The sequence below is a fragment of the Protobothrops mucrosquamatus genome, unplaced genomic scaffold, assembly GCF_001527695.2.
Source record: "Protobothrops mucrosquamatus isolate PMUCROS unplaced genomic scaffold, P.Mucros_1.0 scaffold1600, whole genome shotgun sequence".
Classification (NCBI taxonomy): domain Eukaryota; kingdom Metazoa; phylum Chordata; class Lepidosauria; order Squamata; family Viperidae; genus Protobothrops; species Protobothrops mucrosquamatus.
The window spans coordinates 171,885-190,465 of record NW_015387763.1 but is presented as its reverse complement, the minus strand read 5'-3'; the positions used below and the strand labels follow the sequence as shown (position 1 = coordinate 190,465).

Below are 18,581 nucleotides of genomic sequence, written 5' to 3'. Positions count from 1 at the left end.
GCTGACTGGGGTGGATACGGTACTTTGCAAGCACATGGTAACGACCCTCTCTTTTTCTTTTCTTTTTTCTCTTTCTTTTCTGACTTTCCCTTTCTCTATCTCTCTCCCACAGACCTAGCCAGTGCAGAATTGGACAACTCACTATGGCCAACTCGCTGCTGGACCCTTTAACAATTTGATTTAATTTTTTTAAATGTAAATAAAACAGTATTTTATTTTTTGCCATTCACATTTCATTCTGTCCCTCCTCCTTCATCCTTTCTTTAATGGTTCTATTCTACCAATTCTTTGATATTAGTGTAACTCTTCTCCCACAGCGAGTGGTCCCACGGCAAGGTGGCCATGTTGAGTTGGCCATGTTGAGTTGGCCATGGTGAGTTGGCCTTGTTGAGTTGGCCATGGTGAGTTGGCCATGGTGAGTTGGCCTTGTTGAGTTGGCCATGTTGAGTTGGCCATGTTGAGTTGGCCTTGTTGAGTTGGCCATGTTGAGTTGGCCATGTTGAGTTGGCCATGTTGAGTTGGCCATGTTGAGTTGGCCTTGTTGAGTTGGCCATAGTGAGTTGCCATGTTGAGTTGGCCATGGTAAGTTGTCCTATGGCAAGTTGGTTGTGGCAAATTGTCATGCCAATGCTATCTTTTCCCAAGATTGCAATGCAGGAAATACCTGTGCAATCTCAGAGAAAGATGGGGTTGCATCAAGGAGTTGCCAACAGGTGCTACAGGCAGGCTTCCTTACTCCTCAAAGTATACTTTGTGCCTCTGAATGCAGCCATGGCATTCTCAAGTCTTTGAGCTATCAAAAGTTAATTATTTGGGGCAATTACAGGTAGTCCTTGACTTATGACTCATCATTTAGTGACCTTTGGAAAGTACAATGGACCTCCCCAGGGCTACTGACAACCCAGTTCCAATTTTCTGGCACCTTTCCTGGTCATGTGACCACAGGTTGAATACTCGACAACCAGCTTGCATTTACAGCTGTTTGCAGCATCCCACCGTCACATGACCACATTTCACAACGTTTTTGCTGAAAGCCAGCATTTATATTCAGACTGTGGGATGCTGCAGAACTGAAGAAGCTTCTTGGATGAGAAGCGAAACATCTTCAAGAAGAGGGGGAAAAAACCCAAGAAAGTTCAGTTGACTTTTGAAAAGCACCTTTGGGACAACCATGACTGTATGACTGAGAATCTCCATAGACATCACTGTCTCCCACTCTCTATCCTAGTGCCTTAACCCCTAGATCAAACTGGTTCAATAATAATAGTAATAGTAATAGTAACAGTAATAATAATAATTCAAACAGACAGGCACCTGCCACATATCACCCCCAGATTTAACAATTGTCGATAAGGAAGACAAAAAAAGTCTGGATAGTGGATGTGGCAGTGCCTGGAGACAGCAGAATAGACGAGAAAGAACTGGAGAAGATAACAAAATACAAAGACCTACAAATAGAAATAGAACGACTGTGGCAAAAGCAAGCAAGGGCAGTACCAATAGTCATAGGTGCTTTGGGTGCAATCCCAAAACAACTGGAGCACCACTTGAACACCACTGGCACTGACAAATTTGCCATTAGTCAATTGCAAAAGGTTGTTTTACTAGGAACATCCACATCTGCCTATCCCAGGTCCAGTCTGAAAGCTGGATGACTGCGATACTTTCTCCTCCTCCTCCTCCTCCTCCTCCTCCTCCTCCTTCTATAGTAATATCACAGCAGGCAGGATGTGGAACTGCTGGGAATTCCAAGCGAGTTGGCTAGGCTGGGGGGAAAGGAGTCTAAAATTTCCAATTGTCTCCACAGATGAAGTGGCCACCACGATAAAGTTTGCCATGAAGGGCTGCGTCAACCCCGCCTTCTGCGAGCTGTTTCATGAGGGATCGGTCTATTTTGCCACGCTCTTTCTATTGGGTAGAGGAAGCTGCAAGCCAGCCACTACAAAAGCCACAGCTGTACCATCCCCCAGAGTCAGCTTCTTCTTTCACGTGTTTGCTGGATTCTTACTTGTGGAGATCTATGCTTGATGACTTCCTGCCTGAGACTTTTCTCCTGGACAGCCTCATGGGCAACCTCTTCAGCCCTTAGGCTTTATGCAGATCGTAGCCTTTACAGATTCTGAAGAACTCAGATCGTCTAAATTATATAAGTGGTGGTTTCTTTTGCATCTTGGTGGCCCTCCAGAAGGAGCAAGGCAAGCCCCCTCCCCAAAGGCTACTATACTCTCAAGCAATGGTTAAAGGAAACAAATGTTGACCCATGGTGGATGTGTAAAGCACATGGTGGATGTGTAAAGCAGTATTTTTCAACCTTGGGCAACTTTAAGATAGGTGGACTTCAACTTCCAGAATTCCCCAGCTAGGGAATTCTGGGAATTGAAGTCCATCCATCTTAAAATGGCTAAGGTTGAGGTTAGGTAGATACTGTGTTGGTCTGTTCTCAGAAGATGGTGGTTCTGAAGAATGGAGAGACTTGAAGATGGTTTCATGCTAAAGAATGGGGCCCCAGATGTGTAACAGAACCTGTTTCCTGGTTATGTTGATGGCTGTTTTTATGATTTTTTTTGGCTTGTTGTATTCTGTGTTTCATTTTTGTATCTTTATGTACATTTTACTTATTTTAATGTTTCGGACTGCCCAGGGTCATGATTTTGTGATGGGTGGCCGTATAAATGGATTGAATACATTTTTTGAAGAAAAAAAAACTCTTGTCTGACTCATTGAGAGTTGGGAGAACCTGCTTCATCACTGCTGGAAGTGTGAGCGTATACGTGTGATGACGAAGTTGATGGGTGTCTTTTATTGTATAAAGGTTGTTGGTTTCCTCCAGATATTGCTAACCAAGTGTTGGAGAACAGCCATCCCATCTGAGAGGAGGGATCAAATAGGGAATTAGCATGGAGTCATTACATAAACACAAGAGGGCAAGGTGTCCCTGCCCCTTGAATGTTTTTGAGCCTTATCTAGTCTTTCCGAGGTGAATTTGCCAGTCTGGGAAGATTCCTGTACAATAGGCATAGGACAATAAAGTAGCTAGTTTGAACTCTACACATGTGAGTCTGGTTGTTCATGCCTGACAGCAAATTCTTCATTGACTGGTCTGATATGGATGCCTAAGCCATTCTTTAACTTGTATTTTCTCCTTCCTTCTCAGCTGGATCTGTTACATACAGTAGATACTCTATCAACATAGACATAGCCCACCTTTGGCTCTGATGGCCAAAACAACAAGCATCCTAGACCAGGGCTTTTCAACCTTTTCACCCATTGTATCACTTTTAGGATATGGCAACATCTGAGTACCACCAGTCGCCTAGAAAGGTGTCAAAAACTTGATGACCCCCCTTCCAAAAAAAGGAAAAAAGTGATAAAATACAGGTAGTCCTTGACTTACAACAGTTCGCTTAGTGACTGTTCAAAGTTACAATGGCACTGGAAAAGTGCCCCCAAGCTACAGCTGAGCAAGACACCTGCCTGCCAACCCAGTGGCGCTCTTCGTCCTGTCCGAGGTTTTCATTGTTGTGAGCATTTCTGTTGAGGATTGGCAGCGGGGGTGGGGTGGGGGTGTTTGGTTTTTATTCCCCCCGTCTGCTGGGTGGTTGCAGCAGGTTTTGGTCACTTCACATGACCCTGGGACACTGTAACCGTCATAAATATGAATCAGTTGCCAAGCATCTAAATGTAAATCACAACCCTGGAGATGCTGCAACATTCCAGCTGATCAGCACTTCTTCTGGGCTCAGCAGAAGCGCCAGGATCAATGCTGCTTTCCAGCTGATCGGCGCTTCTGGGCTCAGCAGAAGCACCAGGATCAGCGCCGAGCTCCAGCTGGGGCCTGTCGCTGATCCTGGTGCTTCCACTGAGCCCTGAAAGCCCTGCAGCTCCAGCCATCTCTCGCTCAGGCTTGTGCGGTGCTGCCACTGGTTCAGCTCATTCCCCGCTACCACTTTTCTAGGATGGTTGCATACTACCTGCCAGGTGCCAATGTACCACAGGTGGTACCCATACCACTGGTTGAAAAGCCCTCTCCTAGACAACCCCTCAATGTTGTTGATTACAAGTCCCAGCATCCCTAGTCCTTGACTATCCTTCAGTCTGAGTTCACTATCCAATAAATGTCCTCTGTTGATGTGGGCAGAAATCTACCACTAGCTTACTGAATGACTGGGATATTTGCTTTCTCTCCATCAATCTCTCTCACAAGGTTGTTTTTGTAAGGAAAAATTGGTAGAGGGAATGCTATGCGCATCTCCTTGAGCTTCTAAAGCAGGGGTATAGGGGTCTTCAAACTTGGCCCTTTTATGACTTGTGGACTTCAACTCCCAGAATTCCTCAGCCAGGCTGAGGAATTCTGGGAGTTGAAGTCCACAAGTCATAAAAGGGCCAAGTTTGAAGACCCCTGTTCTAGAGCAATGTTTCTCAACCTTGGCAACTTGAAGATGTGTGAACTTCAACTCCCAGAATTCCCCAGCCAGCATTGGTAAGGAGGGTATAAATCCATCAAATAAATAAAACAATTGAAATTAATGTTTTCAGCAAAGATTAGCTTTCATACAAACATTCCAAACACAGCGCTTTCTCTGGAAAGAAAGCCTAAACTAAAATTAAAATCAACTAAAAATAACACTAAACACAAATAGAAAATCCAACTCAGCCTGTAGGCTTCTTTTCTTTTTCTTTTTATTTTTTTAATTCTAAGAATTAGTCAACAGGAAGAATCACCACTTAAAACTGTAAGTTTCCATTCAGAGTCATTTCAATGACGCCGGTTCTATTGGATGAAATTGCTGACCTTTATTGTTTTTCAACTTGGAGGGCGTCCTTACATTCAACTTTCTCCAGATAATTTCTGTTTTCTTCATGGGTTGCATTGCTCAAACTCAACAGAGGACAGGAAGAAACGCAACCTTTGAGATTATAAGCGATGTCTCCAGGATCTGAAGAAATAACCAACAAGATGCGGGTCAGAAAAACAGAATAACAGCATTGGAAGGGCCCTTAGAGGTCTTCTAATCCAAGCCCTGCTCAAGTAGGAGACCCTATACCATTTCAGACAGATGGTTGTCCAATCTCTTTTTAAAAACCTCCAGTGAAGGCAAGCTTTTCCACTTATTAATTGTTCTCACTGTCAGGAAATCTCTCCCTATTTCTAGGTTGATTCAACCTTGGCAACTTGACAAAGTATGGACTTCAACACCCAGAATTCCTCAGCCAGCCATGCTGGCTGGGGAATTCTGGGAGTTGAAGTCCACACGTTTTCAAACTATCAAGCTTGAGAAACATTGACTTAGGACAGGGGTCTGAGGAATTCTGGGAATTGAAGCCCACAAGTCTTAAAGTTGCCAAGTTTGGAAACCTGTGGCTTAGGGCGTTGTGTCAGCATCCTTCACTTAATTCAAGATATTATGTCCACCCTCCCCCCCAATTATTACATTAAGCATGTTGTGTGAACATACCCACCCATCTTGACTTCATCCTTTTTTAACCACCTTGTAAAGCAAGGTAATCATTATGCAAATATATACCACACAGTGATGGAATTTTTGACTTTGGACCCAGTAACTGTTTCCTTTACACCTTAGAAAAATATCTTTACACTATTATTTCTCTCGTTACCAAAGATTGCAAAATAAAGTGGGTTCATTTCTATTCTGCAGTGCAGTGTGTGTGTGTGTGTGTGTGGAGGTGGGTGTCTCTGATCATTTGCCCATTTCAGCTTCCACTGACAGCACCATGCCTTGTATGATTGCTGCAGCCCACAATCGCTTTAAAAAGAAAAAGAATTACAATGTTCATATCTGTGTCCCACGATGTTAATGCACTTAGTCTCGGTTCCTTTGCAAATAGCTTCAAATTCAGTGCTGTCCTTCGTAAAAAGGCCAAGTGAGCCAGGGCAATAGTATCCATTTGGTTGGGAGAGGGGCAGTCCTGCAAAATAAAACAATGAAACAACAAAAAAACAAACAGGAAGTGAAAGATCAACAAAAAGATCATTCATGCCAAACAAAGGTCTGGGACTTCTGTAGACTCTGCTGTCAACTTTTTCAAAAGTGCACGCATTTACAGTGCTGTGTAAACTTTGGAATACCATCACCAAAACGTTAACCCAATACAATTTCCACCCCCTTCATATTCCTGCTCGTGTCCCCAAAGGGTCTTTTTTTTTTCAAAAGGCAACTGGACTTCCTTTGTTTTTCCTTGAAGATGTTTCGCTTCTCATCCAAGAAGCTTCTTCAGTTCTCCAGTTCTAAAAAAAAGAACTAAAGAAGCTTCTTGGATGAGAAGGGAAACATCTTTGAGGAAAAACAAAAGGAAGCTCAGTTGTTGTTGTTGTTGTTGTTGTTTAAAAAAAGCACCTTTGGGACAACCATGACCTGGATGACTGAGAATCTCCATAGACCAGAGGTAGGCAACCTTGGCCTCTTCATAACTCGTGGACTTCAACTCCCAGAATTCCTGAGCCAGCCACGCTGAGAGAAAAGGGAGAGATTTCCATACTGAGCCATGCTGGCTCAGGAATTCTGGGAGTTGAAGTCCATGAGTCATAAAAGAGCCAAGGTTGCCTACCCCTGCCATAGACATTCCCATTCGTGGTCATCTGGTCATTAGTACTCTTTCTGAGAGTCATTGAGGCCACTTAGAGATTTATTTGTGCCCTCAGGGTTACCTGAACATTGCAAATGGCCGTGGAACCTTCTTGGAGCTGCTGAAAGGACTGTAATCAGGAGATAGATGGTGCCACACCCATTTGCACGTTTCAGGAGAGCCTGAGGGCCAAGTGGCCTCAACGACTCTCAGAAAGAGTGCAAGGAATATAAATCCTTCCATCCTCCACTACTCAGTCGGAACTGAAGAAGCTTCTTGGATGAGAAGCAAAACGTCTTCAGGGGAAAACAAGAGAAAGCCCAGCTGTCTTTTGAAAAAAACATCTTTGGGACAACCATGACCTGGATGACTGAGAATCTCCATAGACATTCCTGCTCATGGTTATGCTTAACAAGGAAGAGACCATATTGTACCCGCCTACCAGGAACGGCTGGAGTTGAGATTGGGAAGAACTGGATAACCTAGTTTGATCCTATCAAGTACACATAACCAGGCTCAAATGATCCTATTTCAGACCCATTTTGTGAAGGCCAAGCTTTTTGGAGAAGGCTGTAATGCTGGGAAAGGTGGAAGGAAAGAGAAGATGACCCGCAGCAAGGTGGGTAGACTTAGCTATATTGCTAATGGGTTCAACCCTGGAACAGGTGAAGGGTCAGGTGAGAGACAGAACATCGGGGAGGAAATCTATGCGATCACTAGGAATCAGGAAGGACTTGATGGCATGCAATCAATCCATCAAACAGCTGAGCTTCCCAGGATGAGCATGCAAACGTTGTGCAAACAGAATGTTTGTACAACGTTTGGCCCTGAAATGAACTGAAAATGTCCTTATCAAGGTCACTGAATTTCTTTGTGCTACTCCAACTTTGCTCAAACGTTTTGAATTCCTGAAAGTGGGGGGAAGGGAAAGATTCTCTACATCTCTGCCCTCACACTCAAACTCTTTAGATGGGCCAGAGTAGACTCTTGAAAGATGCCAAGCAAGGCTGTCCTTCTTGTTTATTTATTTCCCCCCCCCCCCGGTTTGTATTCCGCTCTTTCATTCAAGGGATATACAAAGGATATCTTCCTCCGATTGTGTCCCAAAATGACGCTGTGAGATGGGTGGGATTGAGAGAAAGTGACCAGATTAAAGTCCCCCAGGGAATATTAGCATATGAATTGAACCTGGTGCTAATTCACCAGTTTCCCTGTGACACCACCCTCCGTGCGTGGAGAATGTTCTCTCTCAAAGGTGCTTTAAACCGGCTTGCAAAATTCTTTAGATCTTTGTGCTGCCCCCTACTTGGAGAAGCAAGGTGTCCACTATTTGAGTGGACAGTCCACTTTTTTCACATTATGTTCACTTTTTTTTCACAAAATAGTGGACATTTTTTTTATTCAAAAGCTTTATGATGAAATGGTACATAATCTAAAGCTGTACAGTCTACTTTTTTACTACTTAACCCCCCCCCCCCGCTTGTCCGCTATTTTTTGGAAGCAGACCTGGCAACCCTATAATTACCATCAAGTAATTCTCATCTTAAACCTCTTTGCCTCATTTTTAACCCCCAAATCATCTGTTTGTTTTTTTTTCTTCTTTCAATAAAAGTCCATATTAGGTTTCAGTCTTTTTTTTAAAAAAAAAAGTCTTTATCATTTTTTTTTCTCAGATCAAACTGCTCAGCTTCACCATTTCTGCAACTTTAGTTAATTTGCAAGCTCGGCTAATCTCACGACCTGCTGTTCTTACGGAACAGTAACTCTTAAACCTCAGATCAACGAGGGAAGCTAAACCCATTAAATCAAGGTCAATACTCTGTTTATCCAACATTGGCAAATTGGATTTAAAAAACAAAACAAAGCATAAAAGCTTGTCAGCCAGGACAAAATCAGTGTGTATTTGTTAGATGGTGAGGGAGGAAGTTTGACAGGGCAGGAAGGAGGTCTCCCGTGGCCTATATTACCCTCTAAAATAGGGAACGTGTTGGGAGATCAGGATCCTAGTCCTTCTGAGCAAACATACCCGGAAACGATTGGTCTTCACACGGTTCTTTCTCACAGCAATTGATTCTTCCTCTTACATATGAGTCATGCCCAATATTTACATCAAAGTGCCTAAGTTTGCAGACGCTGGATGAGAAACAGTTTTTGTGCACAGTTCGGACTGACAGCGATGCTGTGCGAAGGAAGAAAAAAAAAGGAAGGGGGGGGGGTTTAACTTGGTGGAGCTGTTGATTTGATGACAGGTCATGCTAAACGCCCAGAAGATCATACAACTCATGCAAGCAAAAATATATTTCAAAAGCAATAGCCAACCCTCAAATGCAAGCGCCCAATATCTACTGTACGTGTTATTTACAAGTCGAGAAAAATTTCACAGACCTCCCCCCCCCCTGCTCCTTTATTGCTGTTATGATCCCTGAAGAAGTGAGGGCAACTTTTACTTTGAATAAACCCGGAGAGAGTTGTGGACTTTTGGAAGCCCCCTTCCCAAGGCTGTTACTGGTTTAACCATTATAGCTGACACTATAGGGAGGGGCAATTCTGAAACATCCCAATAAACCAGGGGTGTGAAATTCAGAATCTTCTCTGGAATCTGTTCAGAATCTTCTCTGTGGGAAATTTCAAAATATTTTCTTTTTTTACAGAACAGTGGAGAATAATGTTCCTGGGAGAAATTTAGCTTAAGCCAGCAATTGCTGAGAATCATACCAGCAGGTATGATATCAATCAGTTAACCTTGACAACCTGGTCAGGTTAATTCCGGGGGGCAACAGCCCCTGGGGAACCCCAAGCTTTAGTTTAGAATGAAAAATAAAATAAAAACATTCACAATGCAGGCTAAAGGAAACTGTTCTGCATTGTTCCCAAGAAGACTCTATAGCAGGGGTGTCAAACTCAATTTCATTGAGGGCCACATCAGCATTGCAGTTGCCCTGGAGGTGTGTGTGTGGCCTACTGGGTGGGCGTGGATGGAGTGGATGTGGCAGCTCTACATCGTTCACGTCAAGGGTGCCTGTGGGGGCCTGGGCAGGAGTGGGACAGATCTGAGGGTCTCTGGCAGAAGGAGGTGGGACCGGGGCAAGCGCCAAGGCATGGTGCATTTCTTCATTCCTCACAAAGGGTGACACCTCCCCAGCATGCACCCAGGGGGTAGGGCCGACACAGCAGGGGCTGGTTCCTCGCTGTTTCTAGACAGCCTTGTGGAGCTAAGACTGAATACATTTCAGCATAGATGGCCACCACAAAATTGTACATTGGCTCCCGGCCGGCCTGGACCAGGGCCAAGGCAGCGGGGGCCGTTCCCTCACTGTTTCCAGGATGGCTTCGCGGGCCACATGAAACCACTTCGCAGGCCGCATCTGGCCCCCGGGCCTTGTGTTTGACATGTCTACTCTATAGGCAAGGACAATGCATGTGGTCGCCAGAACAAACCCTCTTGAGAAAGTTACTCCATCGAGAAAGGGGGCCTTAGAGAAGATTCTCATTTTATTGGAAGGAAATGAGGGGAGTGGTCACTGTGGTTTTACCTGACGAAAGCTCCAGAAAGACCTTGCCACATTCATCTTCTGGAGAGGAACATTCATGTTGGAAACCTTCGCAATCTGCTCCTATGTTGTGACAAAAGTCACATGAGCGAGAGTTTCCTGGAAAAAAAAAGAAAAAAGAAAAACATGTGCCTGGTTAATTCTATTATCCCGTGGCCTTCCCCAGAGTTCTTCAATATTCTGAAATGTCGGGGCCGATCAATTACTTGTGAGGAATCCAATTCCTGAAGCCCAGATTATTATTATTATTATTATTATTATTATTATTATTATTATTATTATTATTATTATTATTATTATTATTATTATTATTATTATTATTATTGATCATCGCACAGTCAGCCAGATGTTCAGACTGGATTTGGCATTTTTGTCTACCTATCGAGTCCTTCCCAAGGACCCGGGATAGGCAGATGTGGATGTTTGATGGTATTGCAGATATCGTCGCAGGATAGAAGCAGTTCCTAGTAAGGCTGCCTTTTGCAATTGACTAATGGCAAATTTGTCAATGCCAATGAAGGTGTTCAAGTGGTGCTCCAGTTGTTTTGGGATTGCACCCAAGGCGCCTATTACTATTGGTACTACCCTTGCTTGCCTTTGCCACAGTCATTCTATTTCTATTTGTAGGTCTTTATATTTTGTTATCTTCTCCAGTTTTTTCTCGTCTATTCTGCTGTCTCCAGGCACTGCCACATCCACTATCCAGACTTTTTTTGTCTTCCTTATCGACAATTGTTAAATCTGGGGTGGTATGTGGCAGGTGCCTGTCTGTTTGAATTATTATTATTATTATTATTATTATTATTATTATTATTATTATTATTATTATTATTATTATTATTATTATTATTATTATTATTATTATTATTATTATTATTATTATTATTGAACCAGTTTTATCTAGGGATTAAGGCACTAGGATAGAGAGTGGGAGACAGTGATGTCTATGGAGATTCTCAGTCACACAGTCATGGTTGTCCCAAAGGTGCTTTTCAAAAGTCAACTGAACTTTCTTGGTTTTTTTTCCCCTCTTCTTGAAGACGTTTCGCAGTTCCTAGTAAGGCCGCCTTTTGCAGTTGACTAATGGCAAATTTGTCAATGCCAATGGTGTCCAAGTGGTGCTCCAGTTGTTTTGGGATTGCACCCAAGGCACCTATTACTATTGGCACTACCCTTGCTTGCCTTTGCCACAGTCTTTCTATTTCTATTTGTAGGTCTTTGTATTTTGTTATCTTCTCCAGTTCTTTCTCGTCTATTCTGCTGTCTCCAGGCACTGCCATGCCCACTCTCCAGACTTTTTTGTCTTTCTTATCGACAATTGTTAAGTCCGGGTTGTTGTTGTTGTTGTTGTTATTATTATAAATGGAACTCAACTAGCAAATCGAGAAATGCTCTAAAGAGCAGGGAGAAAGGCTGGTCATTTCAGGAGAGTTGATATGGGGACAGCATTAGTTCAGAAATAAGGTGTGTGCTTTCCATTCAGAAAATCACAGGTTCAGTTATAGCCTTGCAAGTGGTGGTGGTAGGAAAAAAACTTACAGAATGTGGTCACCCAGAGAGGGCAAAAGAGACGTCTGGTCAAAGCCATGATGACACCACAAGCATGGCGACATGACGTCACTGCAGCCCTTGGGTCTGTCTTATCCTTTTCTGCTTTTATCAGTAAGAAGGAGCAGATTTCTTTATCCTCTGCGCAGTAAAATCTGTTTAATAATTTAATAATTTATAGCCTAACTTAAAGGAGATTGCAAAATGTCGGTGGAATATATCCAAACATTAATAGGACTGTATTAACTAGTGATAAGGCTTTTTTTTTTTTTTTTTTTGCTGTTTAACAGTTAATAGGGCTGGCCTTTTGGCAGTAATAAAGATGAAGTGGTTGCTAAGCAAATGGCTATAAGTCAAGGACAGTGCACCATCATTTGTTTGGATACATTCATCTTTTTTTAATAATACTTTTTCAAAGTAATTTTATTATGTGTGTTCTTATTCATCATTAGATCATGCTCAGTGCATTCAATTTTGTTGTGAGATACACAATGACAATAAAGATTTTCTTTTCTATTCTATTCTGTTCTGTTCTGTTCTTTCTGTTCTGTTCTATATGTATGTATGTAAGTAGCATACAATTGGATATTTTACTGTTTCTGGCTATATGGCTGTAATAACCTGGTTTGATCCCTGCAGCCGTCCGATCCTGTAATGACCTCAGAGAACATTTATGTCATTAGCAAGATGACACAGTGGATGTGACATCACTTGCCCCCATTCCGAAGTACACGAATAAGACAAATGAAGTAATGTCCCAAAGGTGGTTTTTGTCTTGAAGACCTTTCACTTCCCATCCAAGATGCTTCTTCAGTTCTGAACTGATGCTGAACTGAAGAAGATTCTTCAATGAAGAAGCAAAACGTCTTCAAGGAAAAACAAAGGAAGTCCAGTTGCCTCCTGAAAAAGCACCTTTGGGACAACCATGACCTGGATGACTGAGAATCTCCCTAGACCAGGGGTAGGCAACCTTGGCTCTTTTATGACTGGTGGACTTCAACTCCTAGAATTCCTGAGCCAGCCATGCTGAGGGGAAAGGGAGAGGTTTCCAAGCTGAGCCATGTTGGCTCAGGAATTCTGGGAGTTGAAGTCCACCAGTCATAAAAGAGCCAAGGTTGCCTACCCCTGGTCTAGGTTTATGCTAACCACACAGCCCAGCTCCCTCTAGGACAGTGGTAGGCAACCTTGGCTCTTTTATGACTCGTGGACTTCAACTCCCAGAATTCCTGAGCCAGCCATGCTGAGGGGAAAGGGAGAGGTTTCCATGCTGAGCCATGCCGGCTCAGGAATTCTGGGAGTTGAAGTCCACCAGTCATAAAAGAGCTGAGGTTGCCTACCCCTGGCCTAGACAAATAAATCAATGGCATCAAAGAAGCTGCAATGTTCTTCAGCTCTTTCTAAGGCTTTACAAGATGATGGTATCAGTTACACTGGACTGAGAATTGGAAGATGGAAACACCTAACTTCATCCAATTTATCCAGAGGAACTGGTCACAGACCCAGACTATATTCCTCTATGTTTATCGTTTTCCAACCAAATGATTCGTTGTTAAATAATACACGTAACCTCCAAGCTAACTTATGTCCAATACAATTCAAGTAAGTGGAAAATATTAGTGGATAGTTATCAGTCTTTAAGCTGCAATCAAGCACTACTTGAACACCATTGGCATTGACAAATTCTCCATTAGTCAATTGCAAAAGGCGGCCTTACTGGGAACTGCTTCCATCCTGCGACGATATCTATAATACCATCAAATATCCACATCTGCCTATCCCAGGTCCTTGGTAAGGACTTGATAGGTAGACAAAAATGCCAAATCCAGTCTGAACATCTGGCTGACTGTGCGATGAATAATAATAATAATAATAATAATAATAATAATAATAATAATAATAATAATAATAATAATAATAATAATAATAATAATAATAATAATAAAGTTGCCATTTGGCAAATGGAGCCAATTGCAGAGGCCAGCTGTCTCTCTGGGGTCATTGAATTTAGTGCCCATGTTTTGAGCAAAGATTTAGAATATAGAATAACAGAGTTAGAAGGGACCTTGGAGGTCATCTAGTTCAACTCCTCTGCTCAGGCAGGAAACCCTATACCATTTCAGACAAATGGCTGTCCAGTCTCTTCCTAAAAACCTCCAGTGTTGGAGCATCCACAACTTCTGGAGGCAAGCCCTTCCACTGGTTAATTATTCTGACTGTCAGGAAGCTTCTCCTTAGTTCTAGGTTGCTTCTCTCCCTGGTTAGTTTCCATCCATTGCTTCTTGTCCTGCCTTCAGGCGCTTTGGAGAATAGCTTGACTCCCTCTTCTTTGGGGCAGCCCCTGAGATATTGGAAGACTGCTATCATGTCCCCCCCTCGTCCTTCTCTTCATTAAACTAGACCTACCCAATTCCAGCAACCGTTACGTAATACCTAAGTAAGGCAAAATGTAGGTATTAAGTTAGCAGGAGCAGGAAGGTACATATTACACCTAAGGGTGCCTACACAAAACTCAGCTCCTCGAGGTTTCTAACTTTTCAAGACTGAGGGACAAGAACTATGGGGAACTGAGGTTTGCTTAAATACAGGCAGAAGCCTGCAGAGCATTGCATCCCTGCTTCCAGATGACTACATAAATTCATGCTTGCATCCAAGCAGATGGCATGACGTTGAAGATGGAGAAATTGAGAACATTGAAAAGAAGGCAACCGAAGACTCGGAACTCATTTGCCTCAGGACATTCTGCAATGACATCTCCTTACCTCTGGCTACGAAAATGAAAAGAAGGCAGATGATGTGTAGAGATTTCATGGCTCTTTGGTGAGGATCAGAGCTGGACTGGAGAGGTTGACCTCAGTGAAGTTCTGGATGCTGCTGAAACCAGAGAATCTTCAGAACATGAAACAAGCACAAGTTTAAAAATGGGAAACCCCTCCCCGTAATTTAGGGCCAGCCCACTAATCAAAAAGCAAACACAAAGTGGTCAACTTAGGTGACCATCTAGAAAGTTTGCAATGTTCAGGGCATAGCCTTGTAAGCACATTTATTCTTTGCTTTCATTGGCTTGAGCCATTGGATTTTACCTTTTTATCTCCCTCTTGAGCAAAGTCCAATAACAGCCATCAAGTCAAACTATCATGTAGCGGTTCAGTCCTGGAACCAACCAAAGATAAACCAAGCTGAGGTCAGTAACCAGAGAGGCACCATCATTAGACAAACAGTTCCAGGCTCAAAAGAACATTAGCAAGGACTCATAGGGATGACTCACCCTGGGCTCAGAACCCCTGCTGAGGACAGCCTTGATTTTATTTATTCATTTATCAAATTTCCACACTGCCCATCTCACTTAAATGACTCTGGGTTTTTTCCAAACAACCTCGTAAAACAATATTAAAATAATATTAAATGCAAGTGGAAGATGGAGTTAAAAATAAGGTGAAAACTTACAAAATTACAAGTAAAAAATAAAATCAGAGTTAACAAGACTAAAAGTTTAGCAAGATACAGGGACTGCCTTCAAGTCATCAGCCATCCCAGAGACAACTCACCACAGCCAAGTCATGGCCAATTCAGCATGGCCAACTCTCCATGACCAACTCAACGCAAGTCTTGGCCAATTCAGCATGGCCAACTCTCCATGGCCAACTCAACGCAGCCAAGTCTTGGCCAATTCAGCATGGCTAACTCTCCATGGCCAACTCAACGCAGCCAAGTCTTGGCCAATTCAGCATGGCCATCTTTCCATGGCCAACTGAATGCAGCCAACTTGCCACTGGATAAGTCTCCATGGAACCATTCAACAAATACAAAAGTGAAATTAATTTTTATGGAACTGTGGCCAATAGTAATCATAAAGAAAGTCAACCGAGAAATACGAGAGTTACAATAATTTTGACAAAAACATGGTCACCAAATAATAATAGTAACCAAATTGTCCTGTGGCAAGTTGGTCATGGCGAGTTGTCCTAGACACCACACCCATGGGGGTCTAAGAGTTGTATCACACTCTTAGATACCCCCCCATGCTAATTGACAGGTCTTAAAGCTCTTCTGGAAGACTAGAAGAGTGGGGCCTCACCTCACCTCGGGGGTATTTATTTATCTTATGGCACATTCACATCACTTTTTGATAAAAACACCGGAGATAAAAATACAAAATATGAAACCCAACATATAAATATTATAAATATCCATCTAGATTACAGATATAATTTTCACTTGATTTGTCGCAGCCAGGAAATCAGCAAAGTCTCCATTATAGTTTCTATTTTGGCACTACATGTTGTTTTCCAGCCCTGCAATCACAATTCAGTGATGGTGTTTTGTCCTATGTATGGAGGGCATCTGCACATCTACCATGGCCAGTGTGAATTCAGTTCAGTGTTATCCATATTGCATGGGGCTGGTCAAATCTAGGTGTTTTTTTTCCAAAATGCAAGGCAAATTTTTACTTTGTTGGGGGAGGAGGGGGCAATTTCCTATTCAATATCGTTTCTACACATTGGGAACTGTTCCGATTGACTATTTGTGCCATCCCTTAAATCACGGAATGTCCAATATGTTCCCTGGTTGGTGCTAAAGAACAGTCCCTCCAAGGCAAAACATGTGAAGCCATGAAGATATGGCAGCCAGTTAATGTTAGCAATCTCCTGGCTATATCATATCACCTTGATGGCTAAGATGCTCCAAAGGATGTGGGCAGAGGCTCCTTTATTAGATTCTACTACTCAAATTCTTTAACCTGGTTGGTAAGACCACACTTGGAATACTGCATCCAGTTTTGGTCACCACGATATTAAAAAAGGCATTGAGACTCTAGAAAGAGTGCAGAGAAGAGCAACAAAGATGATTAGGGGACTGGAGGCTAAAACATATAAGGAACGGTTGCTGGAATTGGGTATGTCTAGTTTAACGAAGAGAAGGATGAGGGGGGACATGATAGCAGCGTTCCAATATCTCAGGGGCTGCCACAAAGAAGAGGGAGTCAAGCTATTCTCCAAAGCGCCTGAAGGCAGGACAAGGAGCAACAGGTGGAAGCTAACCAAGGAGAGAAGCAACCTAGAACTAAGGAGAAACTTCCTGACAGTTAGAACAATTAACCAGTGGAACAACCTGCTTCCAGAAGCAGTGAATGCACCAACACTGGAAGTTTTTAAGAAGAAACTGGACAGCCATTTGTCCAAAATGGTATAGGGTTTCCTGCCTGAGCTGGGGGTTGGACTAGATGACCTCCAAGGTCCCTTCCAACTTTATTATTATTATTATTATTATTATTATTATTATTATTATTATTATTATTATTATTATTATTATTATTATTATTATTATTATTAACGATTGCTGGAATTGGGTATGTCTAGTTTAATGAAGAGAAGGACGAGAGGGACATGATAGCAGTGATCCAATATTGAAGGGGCTGCCACAAAGAAGAGGGGATTAACCTATTCTCCAAAGCACCTGAAGGCAGGACAAGAAGCAATGGATGGAAACCAAACAAGGAGAGAACCAACCTAGAACTAAGAAGAAATTTCCTGACAGTGAGAACAATTGACCAGAGGAACAGCTTGCCTACAGAAGTTGTGGGTGGTCCAACACTGGAGGTTTTTAAGAAGAGATTGGAGAACAATTTCTCTGAAATGGTATAAAGTCTCTTGCTTGAGCAGGGGGTTGGATTAGAAGACGTCCAAGGTAACTTCCAACTCTGTTATCCTATCTAAGTACTTAACTGTGGCAAAAAAGGGTTCAGATATGTCTCAATTAACAACCACCTTGCTTAGCAATGGGAATTTTATCTCCCGGTGGTGGTCGTAAATTGAGGACTGCTGGTGATGCTTACTGGTAACAGCCACCATCAGAAAATGGGTTAGTTCATTAAGTAGGATTCTAGGCGTCTTTACATGGGATCTCCAGCCTCTGCAAATTATTCCAAGTGGATTCCATTGAAACATAGGCCCTGAGTCCACTCTTCAACTTCAGTAATAATTTACAAGCTGTATCTATAGTAATAGTCAGTTATCTATGTGGTATCAGACATTCCAGAATCACGATGTTCTCTTATGAAGGTTTCATTTGTTTTGGGCAAGTGTGGTGTAATCCTTAGACTTGCACCCATGTCCCATCTTCCAAAGTTAATATTAGCACAGTGAGAATATTAGCAAAGCCATTTATCTGCCATTTATCCATACTTGGCTAGTGTTAAAAAAAAACAACAAGTATCTAGTTTACCTGCTTACCTACTGTTGTTGTGCATTTACTATTCCCCCTACCTTGAACTGTAAATTAAAAATAGTTACAGCTTAAAGCATAAGATTTTTAAAAAGTTATTATGTGCTGGCATCTTACTTTCTTCCATTACTGTTTTGAAACTTTGATAGGCCTTTAATTGTTGTGAGATGGACACATTGTCCTTGGCTGTTGAATTGGGATGCTATAAAGACACCCTTATTTATCAGAACAGATACTGTACCCGTCTAGAGATGTCAGAGCCATACCCCATGTGGAAAACAGGATCCACTCCATTTTGAATCTCTTCTGCTCCTTCTGTTCAAGAAGGCTCCGACTAACTGTGTCAACGCTGCTAACATTGGATGTTCCTGCTTTGACAACAGATGGAAATGCAGCCATTTTTCTCTATTGCTTTAGAGTTAGTTGGAGGGGGAAAGTGGATGAGAGTCCAGCTAGTCATAACAATAATAACTCAGCTGTGGGAACCCAAGGCCATTGGGCCCAGAGTTGATAGAGTTATGGCGGGCTGGAGGTTAGTTCATTAAACAGGATTCTAGTCGTCTTTACATGGGATCTCCAGCCTCTCCAAACTATTCCAGGTGGCTTCCATTGAAACATAGGCCCTGAGTCCACTCTTCAACTTCAGTAATAATTTACAAGCTGTATTTATATTAA

The 18,581-nt window shown here is 42.4% G+C and overlaps 1 protein-coding gene across 1 annotated transcript; it reads right to left on the bottom strand.

The window, feature by feature from the left end:
* Positions 1–4,794: 4,794 nt before the first annotated feature.
* Positions 4,795–14,492, bottom strand: LOC107293377 (phospholipase A2 inhibitor 1). The gene is made up of 5 exons (XM_015822528.1): positions 14,444–14,492; positions 10,119–10,235; positions 8,612–8,764; positions 5,788–5,928; positions 4,795–4,937 (listed from the first exon to the last, which is right to left on the bottom strand). The coding sequence occupies exons 1-5, from the start codon at positions 14,490–14,492 to the stop codon at positions 4,795–4,797; spliced, it is 603 nt and encodes a 200-aa protein (XP_015678014.1).
* Between the last annotated feature and the right edge of the window lie 4,089 nt (positions 14,493–18,581).